This window comes from Schistocerca gregaria, chromosome 2, assembly GCF_023897955.1.
Source record: "Schistocerca gregaria isolate iqSchGreg1 chromosome 2, iqSchGreg1.2, whole genome shotgun sequence".
Classification (NCBI taxonomy): Eukaryota; Metazoa; Arthropoda; class Insecta; order Orthoptera; family Acrididae; genus Schistocerca; species Schistocerca gregaria.
In genome coordinates, this window is record NC_064921.1 from 102,175,472 (window position 1) to 102,199,314 (window position 23,843).

General features: G+C 43.0%; 1 protein-coding gene across 1 annotated transcript; it reads left to right on the forward strand.

The window, feature by feature from the left end:
- Window positions 1-4,604: 4,604 nt before the first annotated feature.
- LOC126336432 (trypsin-1-like) lies at window positions 4,605-22,710 on the forward strand. Its single transcript, XM_050000124.1, has 7 exons — window positions 4,605-4,666; window positions 5,159-5,257; window positions 9,325-9,458; window positions 16,216-16,307; window positions 17,410-17,516; window positions 20,079-20,278; window positions 22,486-22,710. The coding sequence occupies exons 1-7, from the start codon at window positions 4,618-4,620 to the stop codon at window positions 22,627-22,629; spliced, it is 825 nt and encodes a 274-aa protein (XP_049856081.1). The 5' UTR covers window positions 4,605-4,617; the 3' UTR covers window positions 22,630-22,710.
- The last annotated feature ends 1,133 nt before the right edge of the window (window positions 22,711-23,843 follow it).

The window sequence follows — 23,843 nt, forward strand, 5'->3', positions numbered from 1 at the left end:
TCCTTCCCTGATTTCACTCGTTTTCTCACGACCATCCTCCGCAGTGCCAAACGCTACCTGTCCATCAATACACGAGGTAGTCCTGGTCTTGATTTAGCTTGGTTCACTCCTTCGCACTTCAGTTTGACAAATACATCACGCACAGTCGACTTCGGCAGCTTTAGAAGGGGTGAAATGTCCCTGATCCATTTCTTACTCAGGTGCCATCAAATGAAAACCCCTGAGCTCTCATCACCGACTGTTTCCGCTATTACTGCACTGGGTAGAAAAATTATATTTAATGCTATAATCTATTGTATATACTACAACCTATTTACAACAGTTACATAGGAGTACTACCTGTTTTGTGTTTTTTTACTGTAGTAATACCAAGACAACACAATGCTCCCTGCCCCTTTTTGTGCCAGCGGTCCGACTTCCGTGGCATCCTCTGTTCAGTTATTTGTTACTTAGAGGTGTCTCGATACTTTTGATCAGATAAAGTATGTTGACAAACATTCGGTCCCTTCATGATGCACTACAGATAGTTTACACTTCACATACATCAACACCAGAGTACATGCATCGAAAATAGCTAACATTTGATCTGAAGAACAACCAAAAGTATCTACGCTGCAATGGCGCGCGATGTTTCCAGAATTTGTTGCAGTCGACCTGTGACTGCTGATACGTAATTGGAAGCTGCATAGGGGACACATTACAGAGACTATTTGCAATAATATTCCTGACAAATAGGAGAGTATTAGTTGACATAAGCATAACACAAGCACATCCGATTCCTCTATTTCTGGAAAACCCAACGAAGTGTTTCTACTTTAGGAGGGTAGAGTCTCTATTCTACCGAATCTGTGTAGTTCGATGCAATGATCCTTCGAACATGCATGCGAGATCAGCATATAAGGACCGCTAAATTTTGTTTATAAATCAGCACGAACTGCTGTCGACTTTCGGTATAACAACTTGTCCTCGTTCTGTCAACAGTCATGCCAAAGAGGGCCGAGGAGCTGACAGAACTTCAGTGCGACCTCTTGCTCTTGCAACGGGAAATTGCCTTTAAAAGGAGGAAAGGATCACCAATGATCAACGGGCATGACAATGAAGAAAGTAATGGAAACTACTCAGATTGCACACTTGTTTTGAAGGTCTTAAAACAAAAGCCCGAGCAGGCCTTGCGGCATAACGGTATCTACCGGTCGTGGTGTCATCCTCAGCTCTTAGGCATCATCGGATGAGGATGTGGAGGGGTAAGTGATCAGCTCATCGATTTCCTGGCTGTTGTCAACTGGCCCACAAAATCATTCGATTTTAATCACACAGGAAACATTTGAGACTATTTGGAACGGCTGATGGAACGTAGCTTTCAGCATCTCTGCAATGAAACTTCCTGGTCCATTAAAACTGTATGCTGGACTGAAACTAGAAATCGGGGTTTTCGCGATAGGTGCTGCTGCTTCTCAATCAAGTAGCTCCTCAATTGGGCTAACGAGAGCAGAGTGCGCCCTGTTTGCCTGCCGGTACTGTGATCCATCCGATTGTTAGCCAAGCCTGACAGTGCTTAACTTCGGTGATCTGACGGGAACCGGTGTTACCAGTGCAGCAAAATCGTTTTGAAAAACTTACACGAGCAATAATTGCACCAGGATCTTCCATAGAAGGTGGAATCATTGCTGTCAGCGGATATCCCATTTCGAATACCGTATGCACATTGGTTCCTACTGCAGTGCACAGAAAACACAAATTTTCGTCCTGTTTACAGGCGAGGCCATGTTTACAAGTGCGGACATGTTCAACAGTATGAATTGTTATGTATGGGACGACGATAGCCACACTCACTGGTGTGTCGACCCTATCAACCGACGTTTGCTGTGAATCTATTCGCCGGTAATGTTTACGATTTTGTGACTAGACTTTACCTACATCCTGACACAGTGAAAGGATTCATTTACAAAATATTCCTTCAGCATGTCCTCCCATGATTCATAGAAGATTTTCTGTCGAGAATTCGTCAACTTATAGTTAAAAGTGATGGGGTAGCGGCGCACATTGCGCTCAATGGTAGGATCCACACTGAATTACATTTTGCATGGCAATGGATTGGTCCCGATGGTTCTGTTCCATGGCTAGCTCGGACACCAGATTTCACACCCGTGGACATCGTATTCTAGGAGTATATGAAGAGAATAGTTCACGAAACTCTGGTAGATACTTTCACAGTTATGGTTGCTAGAAATACCGCAGCCGTGGAAGTAGTCTATAACAATTCTGATATTCTTGAGCGCCTAAGACTGTAAATGGTGCGTCGCTGTACACCCTGCCATGACGACGTTGGTCGTCATTCTGAACCGTACCTGTGAGAGCTGTTCTGTTCACTAAACACAGTGTGATAACATTGTACGTGTTTCATCTGAGAGTTATTGCATTACTCTGTGGTTTGTTTTGTAGTTTTTTATTATTGTACGTTACATGCTTCTCTACAGTCGTCAACATATTTGCACTGAAACAAGGGTGACTGTAGTGACAAATATAATAGACTATAACTGCTTTGTTAGTCTGTAACTGTGGGTCTCTTATACCAAAATACTCAGATGGTATTCCTCTGAAACTTTCTAGGTGCAGTTCTGATTCAGCATATCTTTAATAAACAAACTGCGCTTTTTCTCTTCTAAAGACAGAAAACCAGTCAATTGTGCCATACCATTTATTAGTAAATATTATATGCATATGTAAGGGTAAGTATGTTTCACATATCCTCTTAAATCACTGGACTGGTTTGAACACAGCGTGGTACACATTCAACTTAACCCTATGAATGCCACGGGGATGGATGTGTGTGATGTCCTTAGGTTAGTTAGGTTTTAGTAGTTCTACGTTCTAGGGGACTGATGACCTCAGAAGTTAAATCCAATAGTGCTCAGAGCCCTTTTTTGTTACATGTATGCGAAATGCTCGTTCTTTGGGAAAGCCGCAGCCAAAAGGCTCCTACTAAAACCCTGCATCGATTTCTGCCAAAAGTGGTACACGTATTACTATCTGGAACGAAATACCTCGTGAGACAAGAACTAGCAACCTGTTGTTGATGTCGGTGTGATAATGTAAAGAGAGAATGTGGGGAGAAAAGGATGGTTACAGAGGCAGGCCGGGGAGATGAACAAAGAGAGAAGGAGTGACCAGACGGGCTAATGGAATTGGAATAAACACAAACTCCAGCAACGCTGGGTACACAGCTAGTTATTTATAAAACACATGTTCTAATGTTTTATAACCACCGAATATTTCTGTGTTACTGCAGATAGCCCCCCCACCCCTTACACCTGCGTGGGATGAGGGGCGTGAAATAGCAATAAAGGAGAAAGAAACGCGACAGTTGATTTGTGCAAACAAATATGAACTATCAACAACTTCAGAAAAGATTCTAATTGGTATGAAACGTGTAGCTGATAATATTCTAAATAATTCACAAACTCAAGTAATGGTCTGATGAATAGAAAAACGATTCCGGGAAGGGTCTATGGCGTACTTTCTGTTGTCCAATAGCTTTCGCCTGTTATCCGACAGACCAGACTGCGCTCCTTGTTTTCCACCTGCAAGTCAAGTCTAGCTTTCGACTCGAGCTTTAATTTCATTCAGGTCAGCAAAATCTCAGTTTGAAGTAACGTATGTGACCTCCACCAGTCTTGTTGACAAAATCATTATCAAATAAGCCTTGTAACGTAACCAGTGATTTTACAGAATAATTAGAAGAACAGCAACTGAGCAAATAAGTTTTTTTTCGCTATAAGTACGTTTCATTCAATGAAACTGATGCATAAACTTGATTGGTGACCAATACAGTTGTGCATCGAAGTTAGAATAGCAATAACCCTCATGTTAACACACTATACCAGACAAAATAAATCATGCAAGCGGACAGGAATCCATTATTTTTATTTCTATATCACTCTAAAAGTACATCAAAACGGAGCTATAGAAATACAATTCAGATGCTGACGTGTTATATCTCATAAAACAAGAATGAGAAGGGATTTAGTTCCAAGAAACATATTTTGAGTGTTTGTTTATAAATTTCTTGTTAACACAAGCGGTGCCGCAAATTGCATTACCTTTAAAACGTATTAAACCTTGACATACCAGCACATCAGGCTGCTTTTTACTACGCAGTAGGGTTTCTCTTAGGTACTGATGATGTGAGTATGGCATCTAAGATAAACTAGATGTACACATATTAAAATCTACAGTCTTGCCCGCATCGGCACTAAAATGATTACATTTTTGGTTCGTACATAGTGATGTTACCAAGCAGGGTCAAATGGAAGACCACAAGTTTTTTTTTTTATTAAGTTACGCAATTACCTAAGTGTTAAATTTTATCCCAGTCATTATGAATGCCGTGGGAGATACAGATCGTAGAATATGATCAAACGTTATCTAAAGATGAGATTTCGGTTACCTCCTGTGACACTGGATGAACTACCGAAGATAAGAACAAGTGGCACTCATGTCAGCTAATCTTCATGATTCGCAGAACAACCCAAGGTCTGCCTCTCCCAAAATTATCGTCAATTCCAAAGCGTATATAAAGCATTGCTGGCCATACAGACCACAACACGACTCTTCAAGATGCTCAGACACACACTACTCGTTGTGGCACTCGCCACCTGTGTGCTGGGTGAGTAGAGAGGAAGAGCACACTGTTCTGTAATTAACTGTCTCTGTCTTTGGTCGAGCAGAAGCTCAGCTGACCTTCTGTGACGAGTTGAAGCAGCCAGATTAATGTGGTACAAAGTACAGGTAGCGCCATCTTGCGAAGAGTGTGCCCGTTGTACTAGCTTCGAGAAACATTTTGACAGCTGCTTACTGTGCCGTTTGACATTGACTTCTGCATCGTAGTCATATGCACTTTTTTTCTAATCTACGATGCTAGTCTCCTGCCCCGCGAGAGAGAATCTGCGCAGTTTAGATAGAGACGCGAGGAATGAACGGCTGACTAATCCGTTTTGTTGACTTTTGAAAACTGTTTGTACGGTTCTGTTGCGACAAAGGCTCTCGTGATGGGCAAATGTTAAGCTCCAGTACAGTTCAGGACTACATTTGCAGTTTATGACAAGTACTCAGTATGGAAGGGTTGACTGAACGCAGCGTCGCTTTTTTTCTTCTACAGGTTCGGCGCTGCCAGTGCGACGTCTGTCCCACACTGGACCGGCTCGGCGTTTCGCTCTCTCCAGGGGGCGAATCTACGGGGGACACGACGCCACCAGAGGTGAGCATCCGCCTGAAGAGGGTCTTCGCCTGCAGTACTCTAACGCCATATCCATATAGTGATGTCGATGTAGAATGTTCTGCCAAGCACATTTTCTAAACTAAACGACCCAAGAGCTGTAGATTTGAAAAAAAAATTACCGAATCAATAGAACTTGACTAGTGATTAGTAGCCAGTATACTAGTTTAACTGATTAATTCCTATCTCAGATATATTAATCATTTCTACTGAATGCATTTTTATTTGTGCCAGGAGGTCAGAAATAGTCTGAAAAGCTTGTAGGAGTGTTGCAGGGTAGATTATGATGAGAAGTAACTTAAGAAAAAATTTCGATACGTTGCGCCGTTTCTGAGCCAATTGGCATTTAAATTACCAATGATGCCTTTGCACGCGCAAATTCAAGCACTCCACCAGAGACTGTCGCCAAACGTGGTCTCCGATAAAAAAAATTGGCCATGGTAAGGTTCGTACTCGAGCCAACGTCTGAACAGTCTAGGGCGCAATCATTTACGTTATGTCAACAACTCCCCAACGGCCTGATTGCTTATCTTTAATGTTAATTAAATCTGAAACGGTACAACTTGTCGAAATTTTTTCTTAAAGGTTTTTTTACCAGCACAGCCTATACTGGATCACCATCACAAGCTTTCCAGACTGTTTCTAACCACCATGTATAATGAAACTTCCTGGCAGATTAAAACTGTGTGCCCGACCGAGACTCGAACTCGGGACCTTGGCCGTTCGCGGGCAAATGCTCTACTCAAAGCTGTGAGTACCGGGCGTGAGTCGTGCTTCGGTAGCTCAGTTGGTAGAGCACTTGCCCGCGAAAGGCAAAGGTCCCGAGTTCGAGTCTCGGTCGGGCACACAGTTTTAATCTTCCAGGAAGTTTCATATCAGCGCTCACTCCGCTGCAGAGTGAAAATCTCATTCGGGAACCATGTATAATGTCCTAATCGTTGGAAATGTACTATTTACATATTAGCCTAATCAAAACATTTTATGTAGACGTCTTCATATAACTTCAATAGCTGTACAATAATGTTATCGACATTTACTTAGAGGTCTCGCAAACATACCCCCATCAGCCTTCATTATGTTTTACGGGTAAGTCAGTTTAAAAGACTTAAGTTACGTGGTATTCCCCAACATTCTCTCAGAAATATAAGTTGGCGGACAAAAAGAATTTTAATCATTGAACACTGTGAGCGCCGTCATTCGAAACAGACCACACGTATATAGTCTAAACCAGGGCTGCCCTCTCCAATGCGAATCTTGTTCACTCACCTAAAATTTGGCATAGAGATACACCTCAAATAGTGCATGTTGGTGGGTGCTCTTGACGGAAGAAAGAACGGTGCTGAAGTACTGCATTCTGTCTGGAAGAGACTTAACAGATTACCTTCCCGTCAGTCGGTGTAAGGCACTACGCCGTCCCAGAATCGTTGGATTCTCCGAATGATATTAGCGTTTCGTAATTTCGTTTTCCTCAGCCCGATATCCCTTTTGTTTCGCCTTGAATGGTGGTTACAGCAGCTACAGAGAATTAACAATGGTCTGTCCATGGTCCATGGTCCATGGTCATGGTCCTAATTTTCCCCACGCTCTGGTACAGACCATATTATCATCTACATACCTAGGTGTCACACTTCATCATACGTGCAATCGACTGAGTTCGTATCAGACAAAATGTATCTCAGTCGCTGTAGTGGAAGTTTACCAACTGAATTACAACTAATCGTTCTCGTTTTCGTTAAATATGCCTTAAAAACAGTTTAAGCAACACAAAAATGAGGCGTCCGGAGTGTAATAACAAAATGGAGGCCATATCGTCGAGGTAAGCAGTTATAAGACCACAGCTGTTGGTAATTGGATGCTGAACTTCACCTTTTATTATATTTTCCTTACAAGTTTCATAAATTTATAAATTCTGTCCCTGGGTAGTATAATGGTCGGCCAGTTGTTGATATTCCTATATTCGCACTATATCACTCCAATATACGAAGCTTGTTAGCACTTTATGTAGAGAATTGGGTTGGTGCCATTAAATTGTATAGTTGTTGTTGGTGCTGCTGGCTTGTTCACTGCTGTATCTTGATGTTAATGTTGGCTCTATGTGTATTCGTCTAGAGGTAAAAAGATGAGGTCCCGTGTTGTAGATGTGCTTGTTGGTAAATAAAGAAAGACAGCATAAGTGACCTTCAACTATTTATAGGGCATGGTAGCCATCTTAACTCCGCTGATCACCGAAATAACATCTTTGCAAGACAATAACATACACACTTTACAAAAGTTCTATCAAGTCTGAGCTGACGAGGCTTCTTGCTGCTTGTATTTATAACCACGTCAAATAACTACTCAGAAGAGATGTGGTTTATAAGTCAGGCATCCATCTGTTATCGTAATTTGAGCAAAAAAAGTTATTAATTTACATCGAGTGGCATAATTTAACAGGTCATTAAAATGACAGGCAGATTTGTCAACTTGTCAGAACAATTCTTTGTTGCAAAGAGGCCGTTTTTCAAAGGTGCATCTATTGACTTCTCTCATTTACATACATAAGTAAATAACGTGAATTATTAAAAATTACAGTGGTTCTCGTTTAAAATAGATGTGTTTACGTGAATAGTTAGTGAAAACAGTCCTAGTGAATAAATAGGTTTCATTGGATAATTTTTATTTAAGGAGATCTAAAATACGTAAGTTGACCAATATTATTCGTATTTCGTATTAATAATTTCAGTTGAATGTCATGTTTTTACGTAATGACATCTCCTGTATCAATGTTCAAGTGATGTTAACTTTTGTGTGCACCGACCGAGACCCGAACTCGGGACCTTTGCCTTTCGCGGGCAAGTGCTCTACCACTTTTGTTATCTCATTTTGTTCGCTTTCGTTCGATGTATCTGCTCGGGGCGGACGTCCGTTTAAGTTCGTTGTTGATCTATTAACTCAGATTTTTTTTTATTACAGACGGCAGCTAACCCTCTGACCGAACCCTCTGAGCTACCGAAGCACGACTCACGCCCGCTCCTCACAGCCCTACTTCTGCCAGTATCTCGTCTCCTTCCTTCCAATCTTTACAGAAGCTCTCCTGGAAACAAGGCTCTGGCTAATCCATGTCTCCGCAGTATCCCTTCTTTAAGGAGTGCTAGTTCTGTAAGGTTCGCAGGAGAGTTTCTGTAAAGTTTGGAAGGTAGAAGACGAGATACTGGCAGAAGTAGGGCTGTGAGGACCGGGAGTGAGTCGTGCTTCCGTAGCTCAGATGGTAGGATAGGCAACATCAAGGCTAATTTGAGCTCAGGAGCGCCGTGGTCCCGTGAGCAGCTGCAGAACCAGAGGTTCTTGGTTCAAGTCTTCCCTCGAGTAATAAAAAAACTGAGTTAATGGCTCACCAATGAACTGAAGCGGGTGTCTTTCAACGTCCGCCCAGAGCAGATACAACGAACGAAAACGAACAAAATGAGATACATAAAAAAACGAAAACCAACAAAATGAGATAATAAAAAAAAGAAAACATGGTAGAGAACATGCCCGCGAAAAGGCAAAGGTCCCGATTTCGAGTCTTGGTCGGTGCACACAGTTTTAATCTGCCAGGAAGTTTCATGTCAGCGCACACTCCGCTACAGAGTGAAAAAATCTGTCTATATTTTAATCGGTAGACTGTTTATGTAGACAAGTTATGCAATCATTGCGAACATACACAATTACTTTTCTTTTATTATAATTGCTAGTTAAACTGGTTGAATTAGGAGGGTATCGCATACTTCTTTACAATAAAGCCTTTAATAGGTTCCGTTACAGTAGCCTAACGGAGGAACAGCAAATGACGCGCGGGTGGCGATCCTGTTGTTGAGTGGGAATTTCAAAATCGGCGCCCGCTGTGGTGCTATCGGAGAGGTGTAGCCTTTCTGCAGACACTGAGGCACTATTCCTTCTCACATATCATAGTTATATATGGAAACATACAACATTGATCGCAAACGTATGTCACAAAATAAAGGAAACCAAAATATTCAAAAGGCCACCGAGGTTTTGTTGACAACAGACGTTGCGGATCTTTTTGACAGGCGAGTTTCCGTACCAGGTGTCCCTGCAGCATGTGGTGCTTGGTCTGCGGTACCACAACTGTGGTGGCTCCATTCTCTCCAGCACTGCCATCCTCACCGCAGGACACTGCGCGGTCAGCCTCGGACACTACATCGTGAGTATGCCTGTTACAGGTCATTACACTACTTTTACATAACCACTTTGTCCCCCGGTGGTTTCGATCAATTGGCATGTTCTGTTCCTGAAACACACATATGTAGGAGGAAATACAGGATGTCCGAAAAGTCTTTCCCTGATTACATAAATTGATAACTCAGGCTAGAAGTAAGATACAAATATGAAAGTGGTGTGTAATTGTTTACAAACTATTAAAGTTTTTTTTTCACACATCAGTAAACTTCCACATGAGCACCCTTGGTAGCACGTAGGCGATATTCAATTTCCGTCCACACATTAGCCAACATCACTGGAGGGATCGATACAACGACTGTGGTTATCCGTTGCCGCACGGTTTCAAGGTCTGGTACACGTGTTCGGTGGACCTCGTCCTTGACATAACCCCATAAAAAGAAGTTTAATGGGGTTATGTCAGGAGAGCGTGGAGGCCAAACCGTTGGCGCATCACGATCAATACATCGCCCAGGAAAGGTCATATCGAGATAGGCATGTACGTCCAAACCCCTATGAGGCGGTGCACCGTCCTTCTGAAACAAGACATCGGGGTGATACTGAAGCAGCTGAGGAACAGCATACAGTTGCAACATGTCCAGATACACTGCTGATGTGATGGTAGCCTCAGCGAAGAGGAATGGCCCGATAATTCGATCGTGATAGTATTTCGACCACAAAGTCATACCAACATGTACTGCCATTGGGAACAAGGCCTGAACGATTTGTACTTTGTATGCACGAAACAATAAACGTTTGTGTAAATTGTCTTGGAGAGAGCTTTTTGGCATCTGTAATTCACGTAAGGCCCTGTGCACCGACTTCTTTGGACTTCACAGAAAAGACTGCCTTACAGCTTCCACCCTGTCTGCTGAGGTTCTTGGTCGATCAGACCTCGGAAGGTCAGCAACCGATCCTGTGTTCCTGAACCTGTCATACCAGGCTTTAATGCTGTTGACATCAGGTGGATTCCTTTTAAATGTTGTCTGGAAGTGTCTCTGCACTGTGGTTGGTGATCGTGTCTCATGGTACCATAGGACACACTGTGCCTTCTCCTGATTGGTTAACCTGGCTTCTTGGGCACTGCACCTCATCCACTACTTACGTACTGAGAAACCTAAAGCAGAAAAAAACTTTGATAATTGTAAACAATTCGACACAAGTTTCATATTTGTATCTTATTTCTAGTATGAGTTATCAATTCATATAATCAGGAAAAGTCTTTTCGGACACCCTGTATACTGTGGCATTTACTAGTGCTTTGGATTTGCCAGATATAACAGTGATCATCTCCAGTTATTACGGAACTCTTTCCTTAATTAGTTACATCAAACGAGGCTTAGGACATTATGCAGATAACTGTCTTGTTTTTACTCCTTTCAGATCCTCTGGCTACAATTCTGTACGTTAACTTTTATTGTGCCTTAGCTGCAAGAGAAGTATTTTTTTTCCACATGGAATCCTGACGTACACATTTGTGAATGTTCAGCCTTTTCACCATGAGCAAGTGCTGTCAACTGCTAGGCATTACTATGAAAACATCAGCAAGTCAGTGTAGCAGTGCACAGCAGCTCATGACCACCATTATACAAGCATGTGGTTGTTTTGCTATATTGTATTGTATAACTGACTATTGCTATTGCTGTTTTCCGTGGCAATTATTGAACTGCCATTTTACTATTTATTACAATAGAGAATATTTCGTAATCAGTTATTTTAGTCTATAAAATGAAGCAAAGTATACAAAATTATTTACGAAAACGGGGGACATATTTTGCATCTAAAATATTGCATCCAAAATCATTAAAAATCACCTAAGAGCATCACCACATAAAGAAAAATTGTCCTTCGTCCGGAAAAAAATACAAGTTTGAAAGGATTTATTTGATGTTTACCCAGTAATATTTATTCTATCTTTTAAGATCGATTTAGTTGGAGAGAGTATACCAATTCAACATTTTAAAACAGTCTGCAGAAAAATAATTTAAGCCTTTCTACTATCAAATGTTGATATCCCAGCAAAAGGAAATAATTTTACGTGTCCTCAGAATAAAGTCGATGAAACACAATTTTCAGAAGATGCTGACTCACAGCTCGTAAATACGAGTATAACGAGTAGACAAATTAATGAAAACGAGAGAGATCGCTGAAAGTAAGTGAACTGTTTTTATTTCAAAAGTAATAGCGGTAACTATTAATATATTTACCCCACTGTAAGACAAGAAGGTCAATGTCTTTATGGATAAATGTTTGCTGCTGCATATGGAAACATATTGTGTCCAGGCCTGCACCTCTCTGTCCAAAGCAAATCGACACACCTCTTCCTTTAGGACTCCAAAAAGGTGGAAATCCCACGAAGAGGGTTCAGTCCAGCAAGGACGATGTGTAAGCAGCCGTGATTGTTTCAACTATGCTGCGGAATTTTCACTGGAAACCTTTACGCAAAATACAGCCCGATCTCTCCCCATACGATTTCCACATTTCTGGAAGAAAGGCGTTCGTGGCTGTCTATTTGCTTCGGACGAGGATATGCACGTCTAGATATAATCATGATTTTGTATGAGAACGGACACATTTTTACATGAAGCCTATGACCGTCTTTTCTCAGTGTTGTTAATTGTATTAACTGTTATGGCAATTACTTTTGAAATATAAACACTTTTTTTTACTTTTTTCAATCTGCCTCGTTTTCATTTGACTGACACCTATATTTGAAGATATCCATGAGTAACCGCCAAGCGCTGGTGATAAAATTTCTTCATTTAACACCCAGTTTCGGTCCACAGACCATCATTAGATCAATAAAAGAATTTAATATTCCATTAAGCGTTATAACATCTTTCGCGTCAGATAATAGAATAAAATCGATGAAATACTGTGTGACAACAGTGACGAATTAGTAGATTTTATTTTATTTTCTGACACCATTGATCTTAAACGAGTAACAGGAAGTTTAAAATGCTTTTATGAACATGAGGATGATCTGTGGATCAAACTGATTGTTAAATAAAGCAACTTTTCACCAGCTCTGGGCGGTAATAATCACTTTCTTCGAAGTAGATGAAGCTGAGCGCTAAGAGTGTATGCAAAAAAATGGTTTTCCAACCGACGGACTGTCATCTTATCTATTGCTCACCTCGGTGCCATTACCGAAAGAAGATCACGAGCTACTTTATACATTCTCAGAACATTCCGTTGAGGGAATTAGATTAGGAAATGAGACACTCAAAGTAGTAAAGGAGTTTTGCAATTTGGAGAGCAAAATAACTTATGATGGTCAAAGTAGAGAGGATATAAAATGTAGACTGGCAATGGCAAGGAAAGCGTTTCTGAAGAGGAGAAATTTGTTAACATCGAGTATTGACTTAAGTCTGTGGAAGTCATTTCTGAAAGTATTTGTATGGAGTGTAGCCATGTATGGAAGTGAAACGTGGACGATAAATAGTTTGGACAAGTAGAGAATAGAAGCTTTCGAAATGTGGTGCTACAGAAGAATGCTGAAGATTAGATGGGTAGATCACATAACTAATGAGGAAGTATTGAATAGGATTGGGGAGAAGAGAAGTTTGTGGCACAACTTGACCGGAAGAAGGGATCGGTTGGTAGGATATGTTCTGAGGCATCAAGGGATCACCAATTTAGTACTGGAGGGCAGCGTGGAGGGTAAAAATCGTAGAGGGAGACCAAGAGATGAATACACTAAGCAGATTTAGAAGGATGTAGGTTGCAGTAGGTACTGGGAGATGAAGAAGCTTGCACAGGATAGAGTAGCATGGAGAGCTGCATGAAACCAGTCTCAGGACTGAAGACCACAACAACAACAGAACATTCCGTTATTAATTAACATCTAAGGTCCAAGAAGAAAATATTGATATGAAATCCCGCTCGCCACTCACAGAAAAAATTTGTAAAGTTACGGAATGCAAATTTAATATTGGTTACTTAACGTCAACTATACCCGGACTAATTTTAATAACCAGTACAAGACACTGAGTTAGTATGCTTCAGGCGACTTCATATCGTGATGACAAGCTTTAGGTTGAGAATAACTGAAAGAAGAATCAAGTAATACCAGAATAAGAAAATTCTATTGGCACTTCATCGGCAGTTTCATTTACAAAATGAAAAGCTGCACACAATCATTGAAACAAACTGATAAAGATATTTTTACTTTCATGCTCAAAGCTAATTTGGATATTTCTTCTTGGCTGTTGAAAGGGTTACTCTATCTGATAATAGAATATCAATTTTTTTCTGCATAGCACTCTAGCGAAGCAACCTAGCACAAATCGATGAACCACAAATAAATTATCCGAATGAGTCGTAAATCGGTAGACGTGATATACGGGGTGGTCCATTGATGGTGACCTGGCCAAATATCTCACAAAATAAGCCTCAAACAAAAAAACTATAAAGAACGAAACTTGTCTAGCTTGAAGGGGGAAACCTGATGGCGCTATGGTTGGTCCGCTAGATAGCGCTGCCATAGGTCAACCGGACATCAGTTCCTTTCTTTAAATAGCAACCCCCATTTTTATTACATTTTTATGTAGTACGTAAAGAAATATGAATGGTTTAGATGGACCACCTGTTTCGCTTTGTGATAGATGGCACTGTAATAGTCACAAACATATGGCTCACAATTTTAGACAAACAGTTGGTAACAGGTAGGTTTTTAAAATTAAAATACAGAACGTAGGTCCGTTTGAACATTTTATTTCGGTTCCAGTGTCATACATGTACCTTTGTGGACTTATCATTTCTGAGAACGCATGCTGTTACAGCGTGATTACCTGTAAATACCAATTTATGCAATAAATGCTCAAAATGATGTTCGTCAACCTCAGTGCATTTGGCAATACGTGTAACGACATTCCTCTCAACAGCTAGTAGTTCGCCTTCCGTAATGTTCGCACATGCATTGACAATGCGCTGACGCATGTTGTCATGCTTTGTCGGTTGATCACGATAGCAAGTATCTTTCAACTTTCCCCACAGAAAGAAATCCTGGGACGTCAGATCCGGTGCTTCAACGACCAATCCACCTGTCATGAAATATGCTATTCAATACCGCTTCAACCACACGCGAGCTATGTGCCGAACATCTATCATGTTTGAAGTACATCGCCATTTTGTCATGCAGTGAAACATCTTGTAGTAACATCGGTAGAACATTACGTAGGAAGTCAGCATACATTGCACCATTTAGATTGCCATCAATGGGGGTCAATTATCCTTCATCCCATAATGCCTGCACCATACACTAACCCGCCAAGGTCGCTGATGTTCCACTTGTCGCAGCCATCGTGGATTTTCCGTTGCCCAATAGTGCATATTATGTCGGTTTACGTTACCCTGTTGGTGAATGATGCTTCCTCGCTAAATAGAACGCGCTCTAAATATATGTCATCGTCCCGTAATTTCTCTTGTGCCCAGTGGTAGAACTGTACACGACGTTCAAAGTCGTCACCATACAATTCCTGGTGCATAGAAATATGGTACGGGTGGAATAGATGTTGATGTAGCATTCTCAACACCGACGTTTTTGGGATTCCCGATTCTCGCACAGTTTGTCTGCTACTGATGTGCGGATTAGCTATGGCAGCAGCTAAAACACCTACTTAGGCAGCATCACTTGTTGTTGACGTTACACATGTGGCTGAACACTTCCTGTTTCCTTAAATAACGTAACTATCCGACGAACGGTTCGGACACCTAGATGATGTCGTCCAGTATACCGAGAACATATAACACGCCCGTTGGGCATTTTGATCACAATAGCCATACATCAACACGTTATCGACCTTTCCTGCAATTGGTAAACGGTCCATTTTAACACGGGTAACGTATCACGAAGCAAATACCATGCGCACTGGCGGAATGTTACGTGATACCACGTACTTACACGTTTGTGACTATTACAGCGCCATCTATCACAAAGCGAAAAAAGTAGTCCAACTAAAACAATCATATTTCTTTCCCTACTACACGATCAGCGAAGACGTGTCTGCAGATTCACTAGACAGTGGTGGGATATCAACGTGACTGTCACCCACCATACCTTCCCACATCCAGAAGTGATGGCCTGGGGTGTCAGTTCTTTGCATAGCAACATAGCCTTCGTGTCATCCGTTGTACCCTTACAACACGACGGTACGTCAACGATTTTTTGCGTCCCGTTTTGTTGCCATTCATTGTTAGCCATCGCCCGCTTACATTTTAGCAAGATAATGCCCACCCACACACAGCGTTAATCTCTAGTGCTTGTCTTTATAGATGCCGTACCCTAGCTTGACCAGCGAGGTCGACGAACCTGTGCCCAGTCGAGAAGGTATGGAGCATAATGCTCAGAGCCCTCCTACCAACTTGGGATTTTGATCTCCGAAGACATCCAACAACTCTGTCAATCAAGGCCAAGTGGAATAACTGCTTGAGTAAGGGCCAGAGATGGACAAATGCGTTGCTGACTCGTTCAGTTTGTGACATTCTTTCGCTTGAACAAATCATCCATTTTTTTTCTGAAAGTGTAAGCATTTGTTTGTTTGTATATGTGCACCATTCAGTTCGGATAAATCCTTCGTGATGGGTCTTGTTTTCTTTTGTATTTTTTCTGAGAGTGCAGATAGATTATATACGCACAATATTAGTTATTTCTTAAGGCGTACCACAAACTGCCTTCTACGCTGATACCATCAGCGGAGTTTAAATTTAACGTGTTTGACGGTGCAACGTCTCGTTAACAGGCCGTGGCTGGAGACTACGACTTGAGCAGCAACGAGGGCAGCGAGCAGGAGATCCGAGTCTCGGACCAGACGGTGCATCCGCTCTATCCTGGGTGAGTACGTAACATGTAAACCCACTGCCAACGCCGTTAACAGAAACCCGTCATTTTATGGAACCAAAAGTCGAGTCACGAGTTACTGATACACCTTATTCCATAAAACTCAATTAAGTGTCACCATATCAAGAAGCAACCGTAGTGTAGCACATCTACATCTAGTTCTACATGAGTACTCTACAAGTCACACTTCACTTTCTGGCTGAGTTTTCATCGAACCACCTTCACACTAATTACTTATTCCACTCTCGAGCAGTGCACGGGAAAAAATAACACCTATATCTTTCCGTGCGACCTTGCATCTCCCTTATTTTATTATAACGACCGTATCTCCCTACGTAGGTCGGCGTCAGCAAAGTATTTTCGCATTCGGAGGAGAAAGGTGGTGATTGAAATTTCGTGAGAAGATCACGCAGCAACGAAAAATGATTTTATTTAAATATTCCACAACCAAATCCTTCATCACGTCCGTGCCACGCTCTCCACTATTTCTCGGTAATACAAAATATCCGGCCCTTCTTTGAAATTTCTCGTTGTACTCTGTAATCCTGTCTGACAAGGAACCCACACCGCTCAGCATTACTCCAAAAGACGATGGACAAGGGTAGTGGAGGCAGTCTCTTTAGTAGATATGTTACATCTCAGTGTTCTGCCAACAATACGCAGTTTTTGGTTTGCCTACCCCACAACATTTTCCGTGTGCTCTTTCTAGTTTAAGTTGTTCGTAAACGTAATTCCTAGGTTTTTGTTGAAATTACGGCCTTTAGATTTGATTGATTCATCGTGTTACGGAATATTAACGGATTCCTTTTAGCAGTCATTTGGATGGCATCACTCACTACTCTGTTAACTACAGTAAGATAATGCAGAGTATAGAATACAGATATGTGAGTTTGTACATGTAAAAAGCCATTTTACCTCAATAACTGAACTACAAAAGTTAGAATTAGTGCTGTGGAAGCCAGTTGAGCCGGACATATCTGCTTTTGTTATAGACTAATATACCAATAAGTTGTTGTTCAGTATGATTCGACTGTTAATAGCACTTAATAACGCTACTAGCCTTACACAGTGCCTACAGAGAATTTTTTTCCCTCAGAGGTGTAGCTGCAAACGACATCGCCGTCTTCACCTTGCAGTCCTCCCTGTCCCTGGGCACGTACGTCCAGGCCATCAGCTTGCCCAGCGCTGGTTCAATCCCTGCAGGTATGCCAGCTCATGACCGTAGCTGTTAACTCACTAGCAGAGGGTAATTTTTTGTCATACTGTCCAAAATATTTAGCAATTTCAGCAAAGCTTTCATATGCTGGTCAGGAAAGAAGTTTAAAGTAGGATTCCTTTCTTAATAAAATCACTGATAAGTGTTGAGATCTCTGGGAGTGGCAAAATATTAATTACTATTGCGAATATGGCAGGAAGATGAATGCCTTGTGCATTTTACAGAAAATCAATCAGCTGTAGTCGCTACGCAGACTTCATCAGCAAAATCACTTCTATGTAAAGAGAAGAAACTGAAATGTTTATTTACGACGGGAGTTCAATAAATAATGCAACATATTTTTTTCTGAAAGCAGGTTGGTTTTAGGATTCCAAAATACCATAATATTCCCCCTATTTTCGCTAAAAAACCTCATTTTCCAACATAATCTCCATTCAATGCTACTGCCTTACGCAACCTTATTGGTTGGTTTTACATGCCCGCATGTATCACTCACGTAGGAGGAAACGTCTTGTTGGATCGCTCGTCTGCATACTGCTTTCTTCACTGGGCCAAAGAGATGGAAGTCGAAAGGTGCGAGATCACGTCTGTAGGGCGTATGACGAAGAGCAATTCAATTAAGTTCTGTGAGCTCCTCTTGGGTGAGAAGCGTTGTGTAAGACGACTCACCATGCATTTCTTCACTGCCAAGTCTGCACAGATATTTGACATGGGTTATGAATATCTGTGACGCCCTGGTTTACCGCCAAAAGAAACTTAGTGCCAGCTCTCTGCTTGGAACGTACCTCTGTTACAGACGCCATTTTGAAGACTATGTATAGCGTCGGCACCTATCGGAGCTTCGTGAAACAACAGGGCGTGAACACGAATATTCCACGTAGCCCATATCCGTCTCCTCAAGCTCCTTTCTGGCTGTACGTCGGGTCTGGACCCCTCCACTATACTCCACACCAATAAATCCCTCATCCACCCTATCCTTTGTTACGCCCATCCGGCCTGGATCTCCGCCCCCCCCCCCCCCTACCTTTTATAAATCCTTCCAAATCCTTGAACGTCATGCTCTCCTCCTCGCCTATCGCATCCGTCTCCCCTCCCCCACATGGATCCTGTACGATCTCATTCCATTCCCCCACGTCCTCCTTTTTCTTGAGAGGATACGGATCCTGTACACCTCCTGCGAACTCCACTCTCCTCACCCGCTTGTCTCGCCCATCCTCTCCCAACCCCGCCCGCTGCCCTGCCTGTATTCCCACATCCCACCCGGTCTCCATCTCTCCAGCCTCCTTACCCTCCCCCAAGGTGGCTTCCGCCAGCTCCCCCTCCCTGATGATGTCCTCCTCCCCTCCATATACCCCTCCTAAGAACTTTGATCCTCCCTCCCTCTTCCTGTGACTGTTCCTTTGGGCACCCTCCCTCCTCCCTTTCTCCCCACTCTTCCTCCGGGCTTCCCCTCCCCTGTCCCTCTACCCCTCCTCCCATCTCCTCAGCCATTGGCATCTTTGTTCCCCCCTCTCCACCCCCTCACCTTTATTCTCCTCTTGGCAGGTCCCCGGACTCGCACAAGCTGCGTGGACTTTAGAGCGCCGGAGATCATCGCCTTCGGTGTCTCGTGTGTGTGACGTCGTTTTGCGTTTTTAGTGTCTGCCGTCACGCTTCTACGTTCACTTGTGCCGTCGGATTCATCAGTGTTCTGTGCTCTGTGTCAACGTGTTTTCAGTGTCGTTATGGTCGAGTGTGAATGGCTCTGTGTTTTTTGTGTATCTGTGACCACTATTTTTTGCCCGTCACTATGTTCATTCTGATTCTCTATTCTGTGTTCTGTTATTGTCAGCACTATGGCTGAAGAGCGGCGTAGCATGCCGCTGACAGCCTACCTGATTGTTTAGGTATTAAAATAACAATAAAGGGAAAAACACAATCAGAGTCGAAAGTGGCCAAGACGGAATGGCAAAAAAAAATGCTCTGAGCACTATGGGATTTGAATTCTGAAATCATCAATCCCCTAGAACTTAGAACTACTTAAACGTAGCTAATCTATGGACGTCACTCACGTCCATGCCCGAGGCAGGATTCGAACTTGCGACCATAGCCGCGTGGTTCCAGACTGTAGCGTCTAGAACCGCTCTAGAACCCCGGCCGACAAGAGGCAATGGAAGGCAAATTTAATACGTTATTTTGTATGTGAGTGGCTTGCGGCACCATACAGGAGTTTCAAACGATAAATGTCATCTCTAATTGAACAGAAACACTAGAAAAACAGTACAAGCTGAGATTCCGAAAGTATCAAGAAGGAAATCCTCTATTTGTTTTTCGAAGTAACCAGTTGGACGATTGCTGTAACCTATTTGCAGAAACGATGCGAAACCTAAATCAGAATGGACTGGCGGGTGCGTTGGGCCAGACTCTTAATGAAAAATAAACTCTTAAATTAAGAGACCTCTGATATTAGGCCGTTTCCTTCAAATCTTTTTTGACCAGCCAAAGTATGATTAAGACTGTGTAGTGAGACCACTTAGTCTGGTATGCATTGCTTTTTCCTCTGACACCAGGCGGATCTATCGCCGTCGTTTCTGGCTGGGGTACAACGGAAACGGCCACCACACCTGATATTCTGCAGACAGTCGACGTCAGCATCATCGACTATGAAACTTGCAGCCAAAATATCGACGATTTGGATATGGGAACCAACCCGCTTACGGAGACCATGGTCTGTACGGGACCCATTTATGATGGCATCTCCGTCTGCAGTGTAAGTAACTATTTGCAACATTTCCGCATGATTAAACACAGATATATTTCATAGTTTTAAGTTTACTTATCAATGTTGATCAAGAGCCTTGAACTATTCTAGTGACCAAAGACGCTGAGTATATACTGTTTAGTTTGCGAGCATAGGAATTGTATTTCCCTGTTCCACTCGCGGATCGCACGAGGGAAAAACGACTGTCTGGACGCCTCAGTGCGAGCTCTAATTTCCCGTAGCTTTGAATCGTGATCATTGCACGATTCGATCGTTGGTGGTAATAAAATAAGCTCTACATCCTCTGCGATGATCGGATTTCGGTATTTACTAAGCAGCCCCTTCCGTTTAGCGTGTCGTCTATCTGCAAGTGTACCCCACTTAAAACTTTCTATGACATTTGTAACGCTCTCACGATGGCTAAATGTCCCAGTCACGAATTTTGCCGCTCTTCTTTGGACCTTTTCAATCTCTTGAATGATCCGCAACTGGTAAGGATCCCATACAGGCGAACAATACCCTAAGATTGGACGAACTAACGTATTGTAAGCAATTTCCTTTGCTGAAGGACCGAGCGAGGTGGGGCTGTGTTTAGCACACTGGACTCGCATTCGGGAGGACGACGGTTCAATCCCGTCTCCAGCCATCCTGATTTAGGTTTTCCGTGATTTTCCTAAATCGTTTCAAGCAAATGCCGGGATGGTTCCTTTGAAAGGGCACGGTCGATTTCCTTCCCAATCCTTCCCTAACCCGAGCTTGCGCTCCGTCTCTAATGACCTCGTTGTGGACGAGACGTTAAACACTAACCACCACCACCCTCTTTTCTGAAGGACTGCATCGCCTCAGCATTCTACCGATAGACCGCAATCTAGAGTTCGGCTTTCCCGTTACTTGTGTAATATGATCATTCTATTTGAGATCATTTCGAATAGTCACATCCAGAGCCGGCCGCGGTGGTCTCGCGGTTCTAGGCGCGTAGTCCGGAACTGTGAGACTGCTACGGTCGCAGGTTCAAATCCTGCCTCGGGCATGGATGAGTGTGATGTCCTTAGGTTAGTTAGGTTTAAGTAGTTCTAAGTTCTAGGGGACTAATGACCACAGCAGTTGAGTCCCATAGTGCTCAGAGCCATTTTTAGTCACATCCAGATACTTGACGTATGTTACCGCTTCCAAAGACTGGGCACTTATTTTGCACTCGTACATTAATGGGGATTTTCGCCTTGTTATACGCAGTAGGTTACAATTACTAATATTGGGAGATAACTGCCAGTCATTACACCACGCATTTACTTTCTGCTAATCCTCACTGATTTGTTCACAACTTTCGTGTAATTCTACTTTCCTATAGACTACAGCATCGGCAAACAATCTAATGCCGCTGTATTACCATCAACCAGATCGTTTATGCAAAACGTAAAAAGCAGTGGACCTTTTACGCTGCCGTGGGGCACAGCTGATGTTACGCTTGTTTCTGTTGAAGTCACCCAATTCAGGACGACATACTGCTCTCTGTCTGTTAGAAAACTTTCTACCCAACCCCATATGACATAGGACAGCCGGTAAGCGCGCACTTTTTGTAGCAAACGACAGTGCGGAACTGAATCTAACGCCTTTCGAAAGTCGAGAAATATGAAATCAACCTGGGAGCCGGTATCTAGAGCCTGTTGTTGTATATCATGCACAAAGAGGGCAGCCGTGTCTCGCATGACCGCTGTTTCCTAAAACCGAGCTGGTTTCTGCAGAAGAGCTTCTCAGAGTCTAGAAAGCTCATTATGTCTGAACACAAAATATGTTCCATTATTCTACAACAAATCGATGTCAGTGAAATTGGCCGGTAATTATGTGCGTCTTATTTTCTACCCTTTTTATAGGTTGCTATGACCTGGGTCTTGTTCCAGTCTCGTAGAACTTCCCGCTGTTCCAGTGATTCCTGATAGATCTGTTAATTAATCCCTTGACACTTGGTAATGGCCTACTATTCCAAACCCGTGTCGACTGTACACATATCGTAAGCAACTAAAAATGTGTAAAACTTGTTCTGTAATTATTATCTCAAGATTTTTTTTTTTACTTTTTTCCCAAACTGTTATGTGCAAACATGTAACAAATAATGTAGCTAAGTGTAAAATAACTTTATAGGTTATTCTTTCTGGAGGAAAGCTTTCTAGGAGTGCTGAGATTTTTCCACTGCCTCCTACGTGTTTCATTATGTTCAGGGTGACTCCGGCGGCCCGTTGGCGCAGAACGGCGAACTGATCGGTGTGGTGTCCTGGGGAGTGGACCCGTGTGGATACCCAGGCGCTCCGTCCGTCTTCACCAGGGTATCCGCTCACCTGGACTTCATCAACCAAAATCTGTGAAGAAACACCTCACTTGTATAAATAATCTTACATTCCGTAATTTACACGTTTTTAATAAACATGTCCTCCGATGCCACTTCATTTCAACTTTTCATTACCATCGTACTTACTATACCTGAATTTCGAACATTTACATTAGTAAATGTACCATTCCAAAACAGTAATCAGGTGTTTTATTTTTAACAAATTATGTGTAAACGTAGCAGTTTTGTACATCTTCAAATGAATACCGTGTAGCAAAATTTTCATAAATAATTGTTCTGTGCGTGACATCTCACAAAACGAATTTTGATGACAACACCACATAAACGGAAGCGAAATACTACACTATGACTTATATACACTCCTGGAAATGGAAAAAAGAACACATTGACACCGGTGTGTCAGACCCACCATACTTGCTCCGGACACTGCGAGAGGGCTGTACAAGCAATGATCACACTCACGGCACAGCGGACACACCACGAACCGCGGTGTTGGCCGTCGAATGGCGCTAGCTGCGCAGCATTTGTGCACCGCCGCCGTCAGTGTCAGCCAGTTTGCCGTGGCATACGGAGCTCCATCGCAGTCTTTAACACTGGTAGCATGCCGCGACAGCGTGGATGTGAACCGTATGTGCAGTTGACGTACTTTGAGCGAGGGCGTATAGTGGGCATGCGGGAGGCCGGGTGGACGTACCGCCGAATTGCTCAACACGTGGGGCGTGAGGTCTCCACAGTACATCGATGTTGTCGCCATTGGTCGGCGGAAGGTGCACGTGCCCGTCGACCTGGGACCGGACCGCAGCGACGCACGGATGCACGCCAAGACCGTAGGATCCTACGCAGTGCCGTAGGGGACCACACCGCCACTTCCTAGCAAATTAGGGACACTGTTGCTCCTGGGGTATCAGCGAGGACCATTCGCAACCGTCTCCATGAAGCTGGGCAACGGTCCCGCACACCGTCAGGCCGTCTTCCGCTCACGCCCCAACATCGTGCAGCCCGCCTCCAGTGGTGTCGCGACAGGCGTGAATGGAGGGACGAATCGAGATGTGTCGTCTTCAGCGATGAGAGTCGCTTCTGCCTTTTTGCCAATGATGGTCATATGCGTGTTTGGCGCCGTGCAGGTGAGCGCCACAATCAGGACTGCAAACGACCGAGGCACATAGGGCCAACACCCGGCATCATGGTGTGGGGAGCGATCTCCTACACTGGCCGTACACCTCTGGTGAT

Excerpts from the sequence above, each read along its gene's own strand:
- LOC126336432 (XM_050000124.1), top strand. The coding sequence starts at position 4,618 with ATGCTCAGACACACACTACTCGTTGTGGCACTCGCCACCTGTGTGCTG. Across the intron at positions 5,258-9,324 it reads GGGACACGACGCCACCAGAG|GCGAGTTTCCGTACCAGGTG; the intron begins GTGAGCATCCGC and ends TCTTTTTGACAG. Across the intron at positions 9,459-16,215 it reads TCAGCCTCGGACACTACATC|GCCGTGGCTGGAGACTACGA; the intron begins GTGAGTATGCCT and ends TCTCGTTAACAG.